Genomic DNA, 15,480 nt, shown 5'->3' with positions numbered 1-15,480 from the left:
AATCACTTTGTATATCCTACTTTCACTACACTGGTGACACTAAAGCGCATAAAGCACCTCTGTGGCCTTTATAGAGCTTACAAACATGTCTAATCTTCAAGTACAGCTGGTACACCAGAGTGTAATAAATTAACCTGCCCCCCTGTAACACTGCCACAAGTGGATGCAATAAATACCACATGTTCCATTTGGTGTATTGGCTATATTCAGGAGTGGCATGAGTTTTCTACCTTGTTTATTTATTCTTTTTAATTTAGAGTGCCCAATTATCTTACCCCAGATTCTAAAACCCAATGTATAATGTCCATTTATATTCCCTCACTGCAGCACCGCCCGCCCCCCCCCCCCCCCAAAGCTCAGGAGAACTGAAGGTACAGTGGGCGTCCTCCGATCCCATGACCAAGCCAATTTACTATTAGAGAGTGGATGTCAGCAAGCTACAAGCCTCTGGACAAAGGCCAGCCCTGCAGGTGTCTGCTTGAGCTCACCAGGCACCTGGCCAGTAAGGTGAGCTGTTGCATGATGAGGAGAAACAGTGCCTGGCAGTTATGCCTCTCTAACCCCCCCATGGGAGCGCCAGAGCCTTTGGAATCCCGAGCAAAGACCAGAAACTGCACAGGACACGAACCCGAGCTCCCCAAAATGTATGACCCGCCCTGCACACCATGCGGCCATGTTTTTACCAGGTGAGCCACGAGTGACCCCCTCAAGAGTTCACCAAGACATGAAAAATAAACAAATCTTACAAACTTAGCCTAGTGAGATGAAGTGCATTGGTAGACTGACAGTCCACCCTGTATCATATTTACATCACTGACCTCAGCCATGACTATATCCTGGCACTTCTTGATAAACTTTCCCTCCGCCTTGACGATGGTTTGAAGGAATTTGAGATACTGGACGTTCCTGCCGTGAGTCTCGATGCAGTGTACAAAGTGCTGGACCACCCGCTCGTTGATCTCACTGCACAGCTGGAAGTTGTTCATGAAGATGTGCTGCATGGTCACAGCCTCAAGAATCTGACAAAGATTGTTTGGATATTTATTTCACACATCATAGGTAAATCAACTATGTAATTCTCTCCCTCCTAGAGCTATCATGATGAAGTAAAATATGATGTACATCCACTGTATCCATTTGTAAAAATGTGTGACATGGACAGGCTATCCCCACCCCGCCCCCCCTCCCTTTTAGAGAGTCCATTTACACTCCGTTCAAGAGACCCAATCCTGCAGTGAAAGTAGCAATTCCCTTTCCAGAGTACAGTGCCCCTTACCCCTGGGTTCATGAAGAGGTTGATGTGTTTGTGGAGCAGGACCTGGTTCTGCTGATTCCCAGCACAGAAATTCTGCAGGAACTCATGAGCCAGCTTCATGATCTCCTGCATCCGGGTATCTTCCCCCTACACATCAGATCATACAATCGTTACTGAGCGTTTAACCCTGGCAAAGCAGACTCTCCCCTGACTAACAGGAAAGGGTCCTAGTCTTGTCATCTTTGAACCTCCTTGTACACAGTCATGGATAAATGTGCCGACACTGGGCTTTTTACAACAAGTCTGTTTATGAGGTTGATTCCTACAGAGCAGTTTTAGACGGTTGGTCATCATGATTTGCATCCACAGCACATACTGGCATTTATTTATCAGAGGTTCATTGGACAAGTTCCAAATTTGGGAGGTAAGAGAATGAACAAATAAAGTACCAGTGGGTAGGGACGGGTATCATTCATGAGAAATATATTTATATTAATGCAAAACATACATTTCACTCATTTAAATAATATTTCACTTACAAAAAACCTGCAATAGTGCTACATCATTTACCTGGGAAAGACCAAAAAATATACAGAGGAGGAATACAGGGGTGTGCCGACTGTTGGATGCAGTCACATACCTTCTCATAGGGAATCTGCAGCAGCTCCAGCACCACACTGTGAGCACCCATGTTCCTCAGGAGTCTCTGCTGCTGTTTCCGGCTCTTCCTGCCAGATGATCCGTCCTGGACACAGAGTTTACTCAGTCTAATCAGAATCTGAGGAGGAGGGGAGTGGCAAAAAGCACACATTAGAAAAACTTCAGGCATCATTCACAAAATTAAGTAACTCCTGAATTAATGCTTTGAGAATATAGACCGTTCTCTGAAATCCATACATAAAATCAGTTCAAATCTTTGCAGTGTTGGAAACATCCAAGGTTGATATTTGAACAGGGATTTCTTTCATATTGCATTTGAAAAGAAATGGGACCGAGTTTATAGTTGTTTACAGAGTTTGGAAAGTCACTTCATGGCACCCGGGGTAGCTCAATGGATTCCATTTGTACGGTCTAAAAACGTGTATTGAGCAGTGTGGCAATGTGCCCCGCCCCTGTGTGCATGTGTGTGTTATATGGTGTATGTTGCGTGTGTTAATGTTGGTGTATAGAGATGGAATAGAATTAATTCTGTGCAACCCCGTGTTCACATACTATACTTTAAATGCACGTGCAGTGATGTGCAATCCCATGCCTAAATACAAATATACAATTTTAAATACCACGTGAAACACAAACCCGTTTATATCCCATGTACCCATCTCTATACACCAACATTAACACACGCAACATACACCATATAACACACACATGCACACAGGGGCGGGGCACATTGCCACAGCAGTCACAATTAGACAGCTCCTTAATTCCCCACTTAGAGGGTCTAGCTGCATCTCCCATGTGGTGTTCTAACACGGTGAAGTGCAGTCCAGTGTCTTCGAGACAAGGAGAAGTCAGGTAGTTCCTTCATTGGATCTTCAACGAAGGGATATGCTGATTTTAGCACACACAAATAAGTGAAATAGTTTTCTGCAGAATTTAAAAACTTAAATTTTGAATGCTCAATTATGTTTCTCACCACAGCAACTCGACATCTCAGGAAAACTAAAGGTCTGTGGGAGTCCTCTGATCCCCAAGCCAACTGCCTCTACCTGCGAGAGCTTGAGAGCAGCAGTCAGCGAGCTACAGGCCAGGAGGACAAAGGCCAGCCATGCAGGCGTGTGCTTGAGCTCACTGGGCACCTACCTCTTTCACTACTCTATAATTGTAGCTGCTGGTACTTTCGTGTTTTTGCTTTGCTTTGTCTGGTCCGCTGGAGCTCAAGTCACCCTGCAGAAAACAGAAATATATCTACTGAGAGAATGAAACAATAGACAGAGCTCTTCAATACCCAGACTTACTAAATCTATACTGCAGAATACATAGTTAAACAAACTGTCAATGTTTAACAGTTTGCATTACAAAACAAAATTAAAATCATCAAGTCTGGCATGACATATACTGCAGGTACTGAACATGTGTTCTGTGGTTTGTCATCCAAGAACAGGTTGTACATGTATATTAAATTGCAGTTTTTGAAGAGCAAAGTTAAATACAATAATGTAATTACATCTTAAAATAAACACACTATTATTGTCAACTACACTTAATTCTGCAATGTAGACTGACAAATTATCAAAGAACGAAATGAAAGGAAAATATCAAAAGCAAAGAGCGAAAACGCAAGAGGCAGCTTCTTCGGCCTTTGAGTAAAGCGATACTCAAATTGCGAAATCTGCATTTTTGAAAATTCTTTACAAACTTTCATTTCGTTCTTTGATAATTTGCATGTTTGTGTGCGTGTGTACTGTAGATCAACTGAATACACCCCAGTGCCTTTTAAACCACAACATGTACAGGCAGACGACAGGAATGAAGACACAGCTGCTGTGCACAGGCGTACCTTTTTCTTCTTGTGCTCAGTGTCCCCGGCTCCATCGCCAGCATCCATGCCCTCATCCGGACCCTGCCGCTTGTAAACCCACAGCTCGGACTTCTCCACTATGGACCTGAGCTGGTCTAGGTCTGACTTGATCTGCTTGTAGTTGTCAACATCTTGACTCGTCACTAAAAGCTGAACCTTTTGGGAACACAATATTGAAAATGTTATGGTGAGCAGTATAGAAATAATGAACATGTTTGCGTATGTCAGTCAATGCCACTCCTTTAGGCCACTATTTACCCACCTTGTTTTATAATTCTCTGTAAAAAGTACTTTGGGATGTTTAATACATGTCTTAACAGTAGCTTGTATAGTGTGAATGAATGCCACTAGGACTACCACCATACCGAATTGCACCAAACAAACAGGAATGCAAAAATATTAACACAGTATTAACCCTTTGCGGTCCTATGTTGGACCTGGTCCGACATTGCAATTTTCCCTTTCCGGTCCAATGTCGGACCCTGTCCGTCAAAGACGTAAAAAACAGGTCTCTAGTCGTTTTTTCTCCGGAAAAAGCCGAGAAAACCATTTAATGGCCGAGTGAGACCGATAGGAGCCGAAATTTTTTTTAAAAAAGGGGGCGTATCATGAATACAGATAGCCCAAACACCACATAGATAACAGACATAAAACAAACAAGATAGCTGCGTCTGCATCCAGGGCTCAAAGAATCAGACATTTGCAGAGCTTTTTTTAGATGTTATAGTAATAAAATAATGACTGATTGCATTATTGAGGCGTTTGGTGATAAAACGAGTGATCTGGAGATGATTTATCGGTATGTACTATTAAGACGTATGTGAAAAATATAGCGAACAAGGGGTGGAGCGGGGCTGGAGATGCAGTACTGAGTGTCCCGTTGATATGCAGTCCCCTTTAAACCTGTTTTACTGTAAAACAAAAAAAACACTTTTAAAACAGCGCGTCTAAAATAAACTGCACGTGTGAAAATACAGACGCGCTGAATAAATGAACCACAAAAGGGTTAAAAAGGTGTCCATACCATTAAAAGCATGGAGAAGTCAAATTCCCCATACATTCATTCTAATCAAATGAACAGTTTAAGATATAAAACAAGAACACCCAGGTGTCTATTTATTGTATTGAAATGATCAATAAATAGTGTTTGACAGTCATCTAAAGCTACTATAAATGGGGGTGGGGGCAGATGGCATCATAATATATCATGTTGTAATTGTGAGGACTGTGATGTAATTGTGAGGATTGGAAGGACACTTGTAAGGTATTGCACTACTGGTGATGAGATCACTGCGATCGGCTGCTGCTCCTGGTTAAGGCAGGTACCTGTTTAAACGCCTGCAGGACCTCTTGCCTCTGACTGAAGTGTCTGAAAAGCAGTTGCAGGGCTCCAGACACCAGAGGAGGGTAGTCATGCATTGTGAGATGGAGCAGCACTCTGAGGAAGGTCCTCCCGCCATGGTCATCAAGGTCCAGAGGGGTGTTCTCCTCACTGCAACACAAGGGTCCCACATCTTTAGTGACTTGGTTTAGAAAAACACATTTAAAAACAGCATGAGGATTCAAACACGTCTCACCTGCCACCAAAGATCCCTTCCGCCTGCTCTTCAATGTGTTCGAAGTCAAGAGCTCCTTGGATTCAAATGGGAGAAAAGAAAGAGGGTTCAACTGAACGTGCTTCAGGGACCACTTTCTGGGTGTCAGTCTGGAACCAATTCTAACACAACCAGATCAAGCACATGGCTTCCCTGACATGGTGGTTATGGAGAACACTGCTCATGCTCATGTGGTACCTGCAGCCAGAGTAACATCTGATCTATGCTTACCAAAAAATGCAACAGATTTAATTGGCACACAATACCCTAATGTGAAAACTGGTGGTTAAAGTCTCCCACAATGCTTGTAGGTCTCCATCAGTGCATCAATGTATTGTTATGCGAGATAGAGATGAAGGACAAAGTCTCATTTTAGTATCTTTGCCTGTCTGCAGACAGCAACACAGTCTGCATTATAGCAACCTTCATTTTTGAGGAGGGGTTTGTTCCAATTTAAACCAGATGTCAGTGTTTACTGTGAACAAAAACAAAAGTATTCACTTTGCAACACAATGTAAATATCACCAGGAGACAAAAACACAGGAATTTTATATATATTTATACATATATATACACACACACCTCTAAAACGTAATAAAAAAAAATAAAAAAAATTGTATTTCTTGCTCTTATTGTATGACTTGTATTGTAACACTTGAATGTATTTGTATTTGCTTGCGATTGTAAGTCGCCCTGGATAAGGGCGTCTGCTAAGAAATAAATAATAATAAAAGAAAGTTCAAAACCCAAACACATTTCTATTCAAACCAAAGCATTAGCCTATTTGTTTACCCATAAGTTTAAAAGGTCAAGTAAACTGCTCACGGGAGGTCATCATCACAGAGCTGACATGTTGGTGAGGTCACTGGGTATCTGCTTACATTGATGTTACATGTGCTGTGTTACTGGACAGGGTATTTTGGTCTCCTCTGGGGCTGCAGTTCATTTATGTGTTCACTAACCTGGAACATTACTGGGCCCATCTTGGTTACTCCCTGAAGGCAGCTCTGACTGGGCATTGCTCTCGTCAAACTCGCGCTTGAATATGCACAGCAGGCAAGAAATTCTGTAATCCAACCTCACGTTCAGGATGAACTGAAAAAAGATTGATCTTTTAAAGATTGTGTGGTGACTGACAGGAATGCAAGCAAAACAAGACTATTGATTTGCATGCTTGTGGCACAATGAAAAGATAATGTGCATCTTAATTGTGAAATAATGGTTAACCCTTTGAAAACTGAATTCCACACTTTCAACTGACAGGTCTGACCGACATGACTAATGCATGTATCTGTGCAAATATCCACTGAAAGTATACAGTATTATACCTTTCTAAACGCGAAGGGTCTGAAGATTAAGAAAATGGTTCACTTATGAACATTTTGGGCAATTTAGTATGTCAGGCAAGCTTTGTACTTGTGGTCGTCAAATCTACAATATAAATTAAAAAAAATATCACTCTTGATTTATAGACTTACTGTTTTGTTGGACTCAAGTCTGACAAAGGCTTTTATGCCAACTTGAAAAAACACACTTGTCACTGCATTGTATGCAATTATGTCATTGATCTAATTTGATTGAAATTATAATGAGCCATCTGAAAAGGGCTGAAGCAGAGAATGATTAGAAATGTCTGAAGGAAAACAGAGTACCACCAGGGGTATAATGTAAGGGGACTTCATTGTAATCAACTGGTTTATAAACTTGTAGAATGGCTATGAGAGAATCTTACAATACAGACATTACAAATGTGTATGAAGTATGAAGCCAATATCAAGAATTAGTTTGTTATCGGAAAGCAAAAAGCAATTTGACCACAGTATTGCAGCTATCTTATGTCATGGGTCAGGTAAGAAGTGTACTATTCATCTAAAATCTTAAAGAAAACCTGGTTTAGGTTATTCAGCACAACAAACTAAAAGCGCTCCTCAAAACTGAATCTAGCAAATTAGTTTTGATCCTGCAGGTGTGCTGTGTCAGCAGGGCACAATTCATTTGGAACAGAAACCAGGATTACCTGAAGTATCTCAATGATTTTCAGCTTGGTGTCCATGACGAGGATGTCTTCCTTCTCTGGCTCACTCTGTTGCTTCACAACATCCCCATTGGGAGGGGCGGTGGGGGTCGTGGGGAGGAACCCACCCCCCCTCAACACCACCTGGGTCATCAGCTCCCCCACCCCATGGATAGACCTCATAACATTGCTTCCTGGGTACAGTGGGAATGGTTATCAGTCAGTTCCATTGCCAAAATGGAAGCGCATCATGTCGTTGTGTGAGCAGGGTACACATTTTATTACAAGGTATTTAAGAGTGGTTGAGGAACAATCAGAATAGCTTCCATGCCCTATTGTAAATGTTACCAGCATCACTAATGTCTGGTTTTTACCCAACCATCACTGAATAAATTACTAAATGAAACAATTCAATGATTAACATTTTTGACTGTCGTTTTCAAAAGCTTCATTCCACTTCTATAGTCAAGAGTTTATTATGTTTCTTTTATATTTAAGTTAAGGTCACATTGCAGTTTCTTACCCTTGGTTTCATCACCCTTATCCAACTTGTTTATTGGAAAGATAGTGCTGACGTGGACACAGTCCAATATAGCCAACAGGATTTTTGTTAATCTTAAAAGGTCGCTGAAATTGTAGAAGCCAAAGTAGATCAGGTTCCGGGCCAAATTCACAACCTTAAAGATAAATACATAAATTTAAAAATAAACAACTGTATAAACAAGAATACAATTTTAAAAAAAACCCACACATCTAATCCAGCCCGTATACAAACTAGCATTCTGTATAATTTGGCATAATTTGTGGGTCCCAACCAAATCGCTACTGAAAAAGGGGAAATACCCTCTACAATCTGGAAACCGTCTACTCTGGAACCCAGAATGAATAAATCTCGTCTGTCTAAAAATCAGTGTAAATCCGACTGTGCAGCCCAGCACCAAATCATGTGATTTTTCTTGGTTTATAAATCAAGCATATATTGTAAATATACACGTCTCACTGGTATGGTACAGTAAAAAGCCTTATTCACTTAGAGAAATTTAAATTGCAATCCTCGAATTACATGGTATACCTAGACATGTATGTATTGTAATAGTGTTTATAGCTTTAAAATAGTTTGTCATTGATACATTTAAGGTACAGTATTAGCATATTGTATAATACAGCACGATATTCTAGTCTCAATCGATGCAGGATTAGACAGGTTTTACATTATTTATGAAGAAAATATTTGGTATTGCATACCAAGCATGAAACGGATTGTGACGCTATCGTCTAACTAAATTACAATACTCCAAGTACAGCACTGAACCTATTTTCATGGCACTGTAGAAGTTGCATACCTCAAAGGTAAGTTTATTCTTCTCCTTGTCTGAGAAAGGGATGTTTTGGCAGACCACGTCTCTTAAATACTCCTCCACAAACTCCATCGTCTGAGAAAATCTCTCATTGATTTCATCTTTTGAAGTGCCACTGTTATCATAGCTACACAGGGGATAATTATATATTACGGAGAGCTAATTAATGCCATAAATCACACACACTTAAGAAACACTTTTCCAGGGTTAAGCTGAAGAGGACTTGATACAGTTCTAAAAATCAAAATCTGCTGCGGACACGGATCCATGCTTTCGTCATCATATTACAATTCTGCTTGCGAACACCTTATTACACCTTATAGTTCATATAAGCTACAGCCGTCAAAATACTTGGATACCAAAACCGTCATATCACTGCAGTCTCTAGCTACTGTACTCTACACCATTGATCGAGCAAATCAACTTTCACTTACCTAAAGTGTGCTGTGGTGCATTTTAAAAACATACATATGCATAGGTAAAATTAGCAAAACCCATTAAGGGGATAGTGTATAAACCGAACCTGCAGAATCACTTAGTAAAAAGGTAGGAAAAAACCTGGACTATCATTAGCAATATCACTGACTTCCTTTTCCTTCCAATGAAAGAATTCTAGTTATTTGCTTGTAGTTTATATTTCAGGTGTTGATGCTGCTTCCTGGTACCTAAATTACTTCATAAGTTTTAACATGGAGTTAAACTCTACTGTTCCCTACAGTAGCATTTGAAACATATGCACAGCTTAAATGAATTCTCACCACAATATAAGGGGGACCGGTAATGTTAATAAAAGCATTGGTTAGCTTGGCTTGACAATCCAATTGCTTGTCCAGATACTCACTCATCAATGGCTATTTTGGAGGGTATTTCGGACCACAGCCGAGCATACTTGACCGGGGTCACCTGCTCCTGAGGGTCTCTGTCCACATGCATGTGCAGCATCATGCGGCAGAAGGACGCTCGGAGGTCATAGGGCAGATTCTCATCTGACATGCAGTGCAGAATCAAATCAACATCCAGCTGGCTGGAAATCTTATTGATGGCCAGATACTGCCGATCAAGACACATTCGAGCAAACAGGTTCAGCTGGTATCTGGAAAGATTAAACAAATATTCAGATGAAGGCGTAACTACATACAAGTCCCGCAACCCGTGGCACATTGTAGAATATAAAATGGGTAGTCTCCATCTGTCGACAGTTTCTAAAACTGCCCAGGGTATCTAAATAGCTTTGATAATAAGAAGTCTATTTCAAATGGTGAAGCTCCGAGGCTATAACAATGTCATTGCTACATTAGTCAATCAAAAATAACCTGACCAAGAAACTGATATGAACCAAATGAAGACAATTGGATGGCATTTCAAAACTCTAATCTGGGTGCTAACTGTGGTCTGTTAAACCAGCCGAGTACTTCAAAGCCGGTAAGTAGCAAAGAAAAAAAAAAAAAAAAAAAAAAAGTAACTGGATCCCCATAATAGAACTTACAAGAATCAAATACAGCCGTGTAACTCATTTAAAGCCAATTAAGTCACATGTTTCAACTTGACAAACAAAGTTGAGGTATTTGAACAAGACTAAATGCAAGACCATTGTCTCTTACGGCTGTTAGGTTTCCCAAGCCAAAAAGCAGATAGTACCCACAACAGTAGGCATTGCATTAGTCATTTTTGGTTTGCTGCATAAATTAAATTTAATACGTACGAGATGAGTGATCTTGGATCCTAAGCTCAGCTGTAACTTTCATAAATTTTACTTGAATATTTAAAAAATGAACCAACACCGATTTCTAAAGACAACCATTTAAATTATTCAAATAAAATTTGGTACCAACCCAAATAAACTCTGCTGTACTCTTCTGGGTGTCCAGTTCTAACTGCTGCACTCCTACAATATAGTTTCAAAGCATCCCATTGCGGATGGCCAACCTGTAATAGCCGATAACATCCTGGTCCTCTTTCTGCCCCTCCTTGGCGTCCTGAGCCAGCTCGCGGATGCTCTTGCTGCGGATCTCCTTGCTGCTGTCATTCCAGAAGAGCCAGACCTCCTCCTCGTCTTCCTCAGACTCTGCAGTGCTCTCGCCACATGGGAGGCCTTCAATCTCAAACCGTGACAGAACCAGCCTGTCCAGAACAAACAGGGAATCAAATCAGAGCTGGGACAAGCTATCTGGCAAACATGAAACACATTCCCAGGTTTAAAAACAAAAAACTAAACAAAAAAAAACCAACCACACGCCACTCGCGTTCCCAGAAGTATCAAATGTATATGTTGTTACTCAAACAAATATACAGCCACAATGTTACAGGGCTCTTAAGACACCACTCATTTTTCACAGTTATGAATTTAAGGGGATGTCCAATTAATTTTATACAAAAATCATTCCTAGCAAATGCACTTATCAGGGTCTTTTTCAGGGTAACAAGCACCACAGTGATGAACTGCATCATACAGTATATTTCAACATGTATTGCGCTCCCTACAGTCCTACTAGCTTTGGCAAAATCCAAGTCAAATCATGGGGTGTTGAAGGAAACATCTAAGTGCAAGGATTGGATGTCAAGTTTATCTGAAAGAGGTTTGGGTGACACTTTTTCCACCAGATGGATACAACAATGTTTAAAAATTTAAAAAGACACTGCTTAAGAACATCCCTACCAAGTCTGAAGACAAGCGGATCAAGATGCAGTCGTATGAACTGCTACAGCCTCCCTGTGGATAGTTCACTGATCAACACTTCTGAATGATCACACAAGGATTACAGAACCTACTTGGTTTCAATGAGAATGTCTGCATTGGCAGGGTCCAGCACAGCATTGCAGATGAGCTCCTGGGTCACCGGGATGGACTTGTTCATCGACACACACAAGTCTGACAGGTAATCCAGGAACCTTGAAAACAAGAACAGGCTTGCATTGCTACCGGATTAAAAAAAAAAAAAAAGACCTCACTGATTCAGTGACTTAATCCAGCATGTTTGAAAACCCATCTGTGTCCTTTCCAACACAGAGTTAATGGACTCTGCAACCCTTGCAAGATTGCTCTTTGGTCAGTAATGTATAAAAGGACACAGTATATTATAGGGGAATTTCACACATTTGAAAATGTTCATGGTCTTGTTTTGTTAGGCGACTCCACCCTCAGTCATATAATAAACAATTGATAGAGCCAATGCAATTTCACAGAAATGTGCAGCAACAAAGCTGGTGGACTGTAAGGAAACACTGAAGCTCCAAGACAAACACACAACACAGTACAACCACCAGCCAGAACCAGCAGGTTAGTTATTTACTCAAGAAATCTGAGATAAGTCAGCTTTCATACAAAGCCCTTTCTTTATAAAAAAAATCCATCAAATATCCTTCAACAGAAAAGGACCCACTAAATTCCAATTGATTTTGGCACACATGGTCAAAATGATTGATTTAGTCAATTTCAGCTGGGAAGTCTGACTGTTGAAACAGAAGCATCTGTCCAGCCAAGCCCAACTAAAAGTTTTAAATTGTGCTGGCAAATACAAGTTACACAGATTCTGCACGTTTCTTTCCCCAAACTATGATGCAAATCGGGCAAGATGCCTTCAGTTTGGATAGCCTCCACATTGGTTTCAATGGAAGCAATTTATTTTCACATTCTTGCCAAAAAACAAACAGTGCCTTCTCACAATAGCTCAATGAGCACGAATGGCACAGACCCAAAAACAAACATTGCCCTCTCACAATAGCACAATGCGCACGAACGGCACGGAGCTGGTGGGTTGTGTGCACGTACAGCTCACTTACCTGGGCTCTCTGTTCTTCCTCACCAGACTGACAAAGGTATCAATCTCTGCCGCCGTGATGTGCTTTTCCAGAAGCTTCCGGTTGTTGTGGAGCAAAGCAGTGATCGTGTCTTCAGCCAACACATCATACCCAATCTGCTTCTGCATGAAGCGGAACTGCTTGGCTATGTATTCCTGCAAGGTCAAGAGAACGAGGGGGAAAAACAGCCTTACTTACTATCCCTCTTTGTGAATAACAGTGGCGTCAACAAGGGTTTGAGGAAAGCTTGGAGATCACCCAAACGTCACTAATTGTGATAGCTAGTGTGGGATTTGAATTGCCTAGAACACATGTCCAATTTAAAATTAGTCATTTCCTTTACTTTGTATTAAGCCCAACATTAATCAATCAAGTACTTCCAAACTGATCATTCTAGTGGGGAAAAAATAAATAACTTGCGGTACAAAAGCAATTTAAAAAAGCTTTGTATAGTTAAATTAACCATTGAAACTGTGCATTAATATTTGGGGTACATTGGTTTTTCCCCACTCAAGCTATTTTCCTACCAATTAGTTGTTACATAAATTTAGTATGTCAACATATTTAACTACAACATACCATAATTAAATATTTTGCAGAAAAGGGAATTACAGGTTTTTACACCAACTGCTCTGTTAAAAGGTCTCTAATGACAGCACTTACGCCAAGATTTGAGATGGCCTCTTCATTAAAATGTGCACTCACTTTCAAAAGTGTTCTCCATTTTCAAGGAATACAGAAAGATTATGCGTGGGACACGTACTGCACATTAACCCCACTCTGTCTCCTTACTACATATCTAGATATGCCTGAAGATAATCATCCCCTCTTCATTAATGGATGAATAAGAAAGCCATCTCATCAGTGCAGTTGTATGCATTTACTGTATAGAATGGGTAGGATGCTTGTCCCCACCAATGAGTCTGTACAACGGTGTATTCCAAGAAAGGCATTGCACTGAACTCATCTCTTCAGGGGAAAATGAAGAAGAAACATCTACCCCATTATTCTGCTCAGTTAAAAAATGGATACCATTCAGAGTGCCACTGCACTTAAGCGTTTTGCTTAAGATAGTTTCAAGATATTTAGTAAACAATGTGCCCCAAGTTAAAAGCCCCACCTCCAGGTCGGTTTCAGATGCTGTCCCAATACAAACAGGGCTGTGTACAATCTGTTTATAGTGATGTTACTGCGATGTACTCCAATTTATTAAAAATTGATTTGTCAGCTGAGTTGTGTGGTGTGCCTCACACAGATAGTGACATTTTTTTCAATCCACAGTTTCGCTTATGACCATGTCAATTTGTTTTCTAAACATTAAACTATCAAGCAGCTGGCCTAGGTGTCCTGAACCCATATAGTCACCCACAGTACACAACACCTGCAAGAGTGAATAATAATAAAAAAAAATTTAAAAAAATTGTAGATTGTGTGCAATATGAACTTAAGGTGAAGTTAGTCTGCTTATAAAAGTAAGCGGTCCCGTCACAAGGAGATGAGTTTAAAAAGCTCACACAAGAGAAGTAATGCTTTCAAATGTAATTAAGTACTTACAATAATTGCTAAAGCATGATTTCCTATTCAGTTCATATGAAGTAAACATCTATTCATCACACACCCATTTTAATTCACATGAAAACCCCTAAAAACATTAATCCATAAACATGCACTTATTTTAAATGGGACAAATAAACTGCACAACAGCCGACTCCTTGGATGACTAGCATCTCGGATCAAGTGGATATTTCAGAAATACATGCATACTTCCAACGGATTGAAGAAACATTCTATCCGATAGAACTTCTCCTCAATAAAACTTGAGGGACACATAGCAAATGTGATGGTTTGTACTGGTAGTTTATTTTGACAGACAACTGGACATTTAAAGCCTTATTGATGATGAACCTGCTGAATAACCGCAAGACTGTTAAACTCGGGAGGCGGGGGGGGGGCTTGCAGTTCACTATGTATTCCACTATGTGTATTAAGCATGCATTGCCCCTGCAGAAACCCATTACCTGGTTCTTCCTGTAGTCCTCCTGGGAGTGCCTCAGCACCCTGTAGCACAGCCTGCATATGTGCCTGAAGGGAGCGTGTCTCTGATCTCCGAGCTCCTCTAGCCTGAGCATGGGTCCATCCCCACTGTCTGTGAATGGGGCCTGCAGCAGCTTGAAAATCTGAACATTGCACAGAGCACAGTGGATTGAGAGAAAGGGCTGCATTGCTTCTATAGTACATGCTCTGAATATTGCACAGAGCTGCATTGCTTCTATATTACATGGTCTGAACATTGCAGAGAGCACAGTGGATTGAGAGAAAGGGCAGCATTGCTTCAAAAGTACATGGGTTAATCTACAGTCAAAGCTAGCTCACCTGCTTTAGAATGTTTTGCTCCCTCATCAGTTTTTGCCGTTCTCTGTTTGGCTTGCTGACCATCACTTCTAGAACGTCCTGGCCATTGTTGGCAAGGTCCACAACAAAAAACACCAAATCCTCCAACAACTTGGTTACAAACCTGCAAGAAAATAGAAAATCAAAAGCCATCAAAAGTAATTCCGTGTTTTTTTTTTATTGCGTCATCGAAAACTGTTATGCATCCCACACTCTTATCATACTCTACACCACGAGAAAGAAAGGAGGAAGTGCAGACTACAAAATCATGAGACAGGTCGTGACTGACCAGCTGGGACTCAGGACAGCTTTCTGAATTTTCACGTTGTGAAGTCATACCTCCTTTCATTCTGCGTTATGGTTCCCTTTTCAAGCTTCCCTGCAATCGATGCCAACACTTTACTGGCATCATTGGCAAAGTCCAAGTCTCGCACTTCAGCCGGTGAAACGGGGACGATGGCAAATGCTTCTTTATCTTCTTTGAGCGGCGACGTACCAATCTGAAATACACCAATAAAAAAAAAATGTTTCTAATAGTCAAATAGACT

General features: G+C 40.7%; 1 protein-coding gene across 13 annotated transcripts in view; it reads right to left on the bottom strand.

Annotated features, from left to right (window-relative positions):
• LOC117412304 (inositol 1,4,5-trisphosphate receptor type 1-like) overlaps positions 1-15,480 on the bottom strand; it is a 171,396-nt gene that overhangs the window by 99,124 nt on the left and 56,792 nt on the right. For all 13 annotated transcript variants that reach the window (XM_058988874.1, XM_058988877.1, XM_058988876.1 and 10 more), the window contains exons 14-31: positions 15,272-15,432; positions 14,915-15,056; positions 14,560-14,718; positions 12,524-12,696; positions 11,513-11,632; positions 10,670-10,864; positions 9,585-9,836; positions 8,729-8,870; positions 7,909-8,062; positions 7,389-7,579; positions 6,334-6,466; positions 5,354-5,408; positions 5,103-5,268; positions 3,756-3,932; positions 3,059-3,142; positions 1,896-2,033; positions 1,277-1,402; positions 819-1,019 (exon numbers count right to left, since the gene is read on the bottom strand). In XM_058988874.1, coding sequence (XP_058844857.1) covers positions 819-1,019; positions 1,277-1,402; positions 1,896-2,033; positions 3,059-3,142; positions 3,756-3,932; positions 5,103-5,268; positions 5,354-5,408; positions 6,334-6,466; positions 7,389-7,579; positions 7,909-8,062; positions 8,729-8,870; positions 9,585-9,836; positions 10,670-10,864; positions 11,513-11,632; positions 12,524-12,696; positions 14,560-14,718; positions 14,915-15,056; positions 15,272-15,432 — 2,769 coding nt within the window. The remainder of the gene's footprint in view (positions 1-818; positions 1,020-1,276; positions 1,403-1,895; positions 2,034-3,058; positions 3,143-3,755; positions 3,933-5,102; positions 5,269-5,353; positions 5,409-6,333; positions 6,467-7,388; positions 7,580-7,908; positions 8,063-8,728; positions 8,871-9,584; positions 9,837-10,669; positions 10,865-11,512; positions 11,633-12,523; positions 12,697-14,559; positions 14,719-14,914; positions 15,057-15,271; positions 15,433-15,480) is intronic.

Source organism: Acipenser ruthenus, chromosome 16 (assembly GCF_902713425.1).
Source record: "Acipenser ruthenus chromosome 16, fAciRut3.2 maternal haplotype, whole genome shotgun sequence".
In the NCBI taxonomy this organism is placed as follows: Eukaryota; Metazoa; Chordata; class Actinopteri; order Acipenseriformes; family Acipenseridae; genus Acipenser; species Acipenser ruthenus.
The sequence above is the reverse complement of the archived record's forward strand: the minus strand, read 5'-3'. Positions and strand labels throughout refer to the sequence as shown.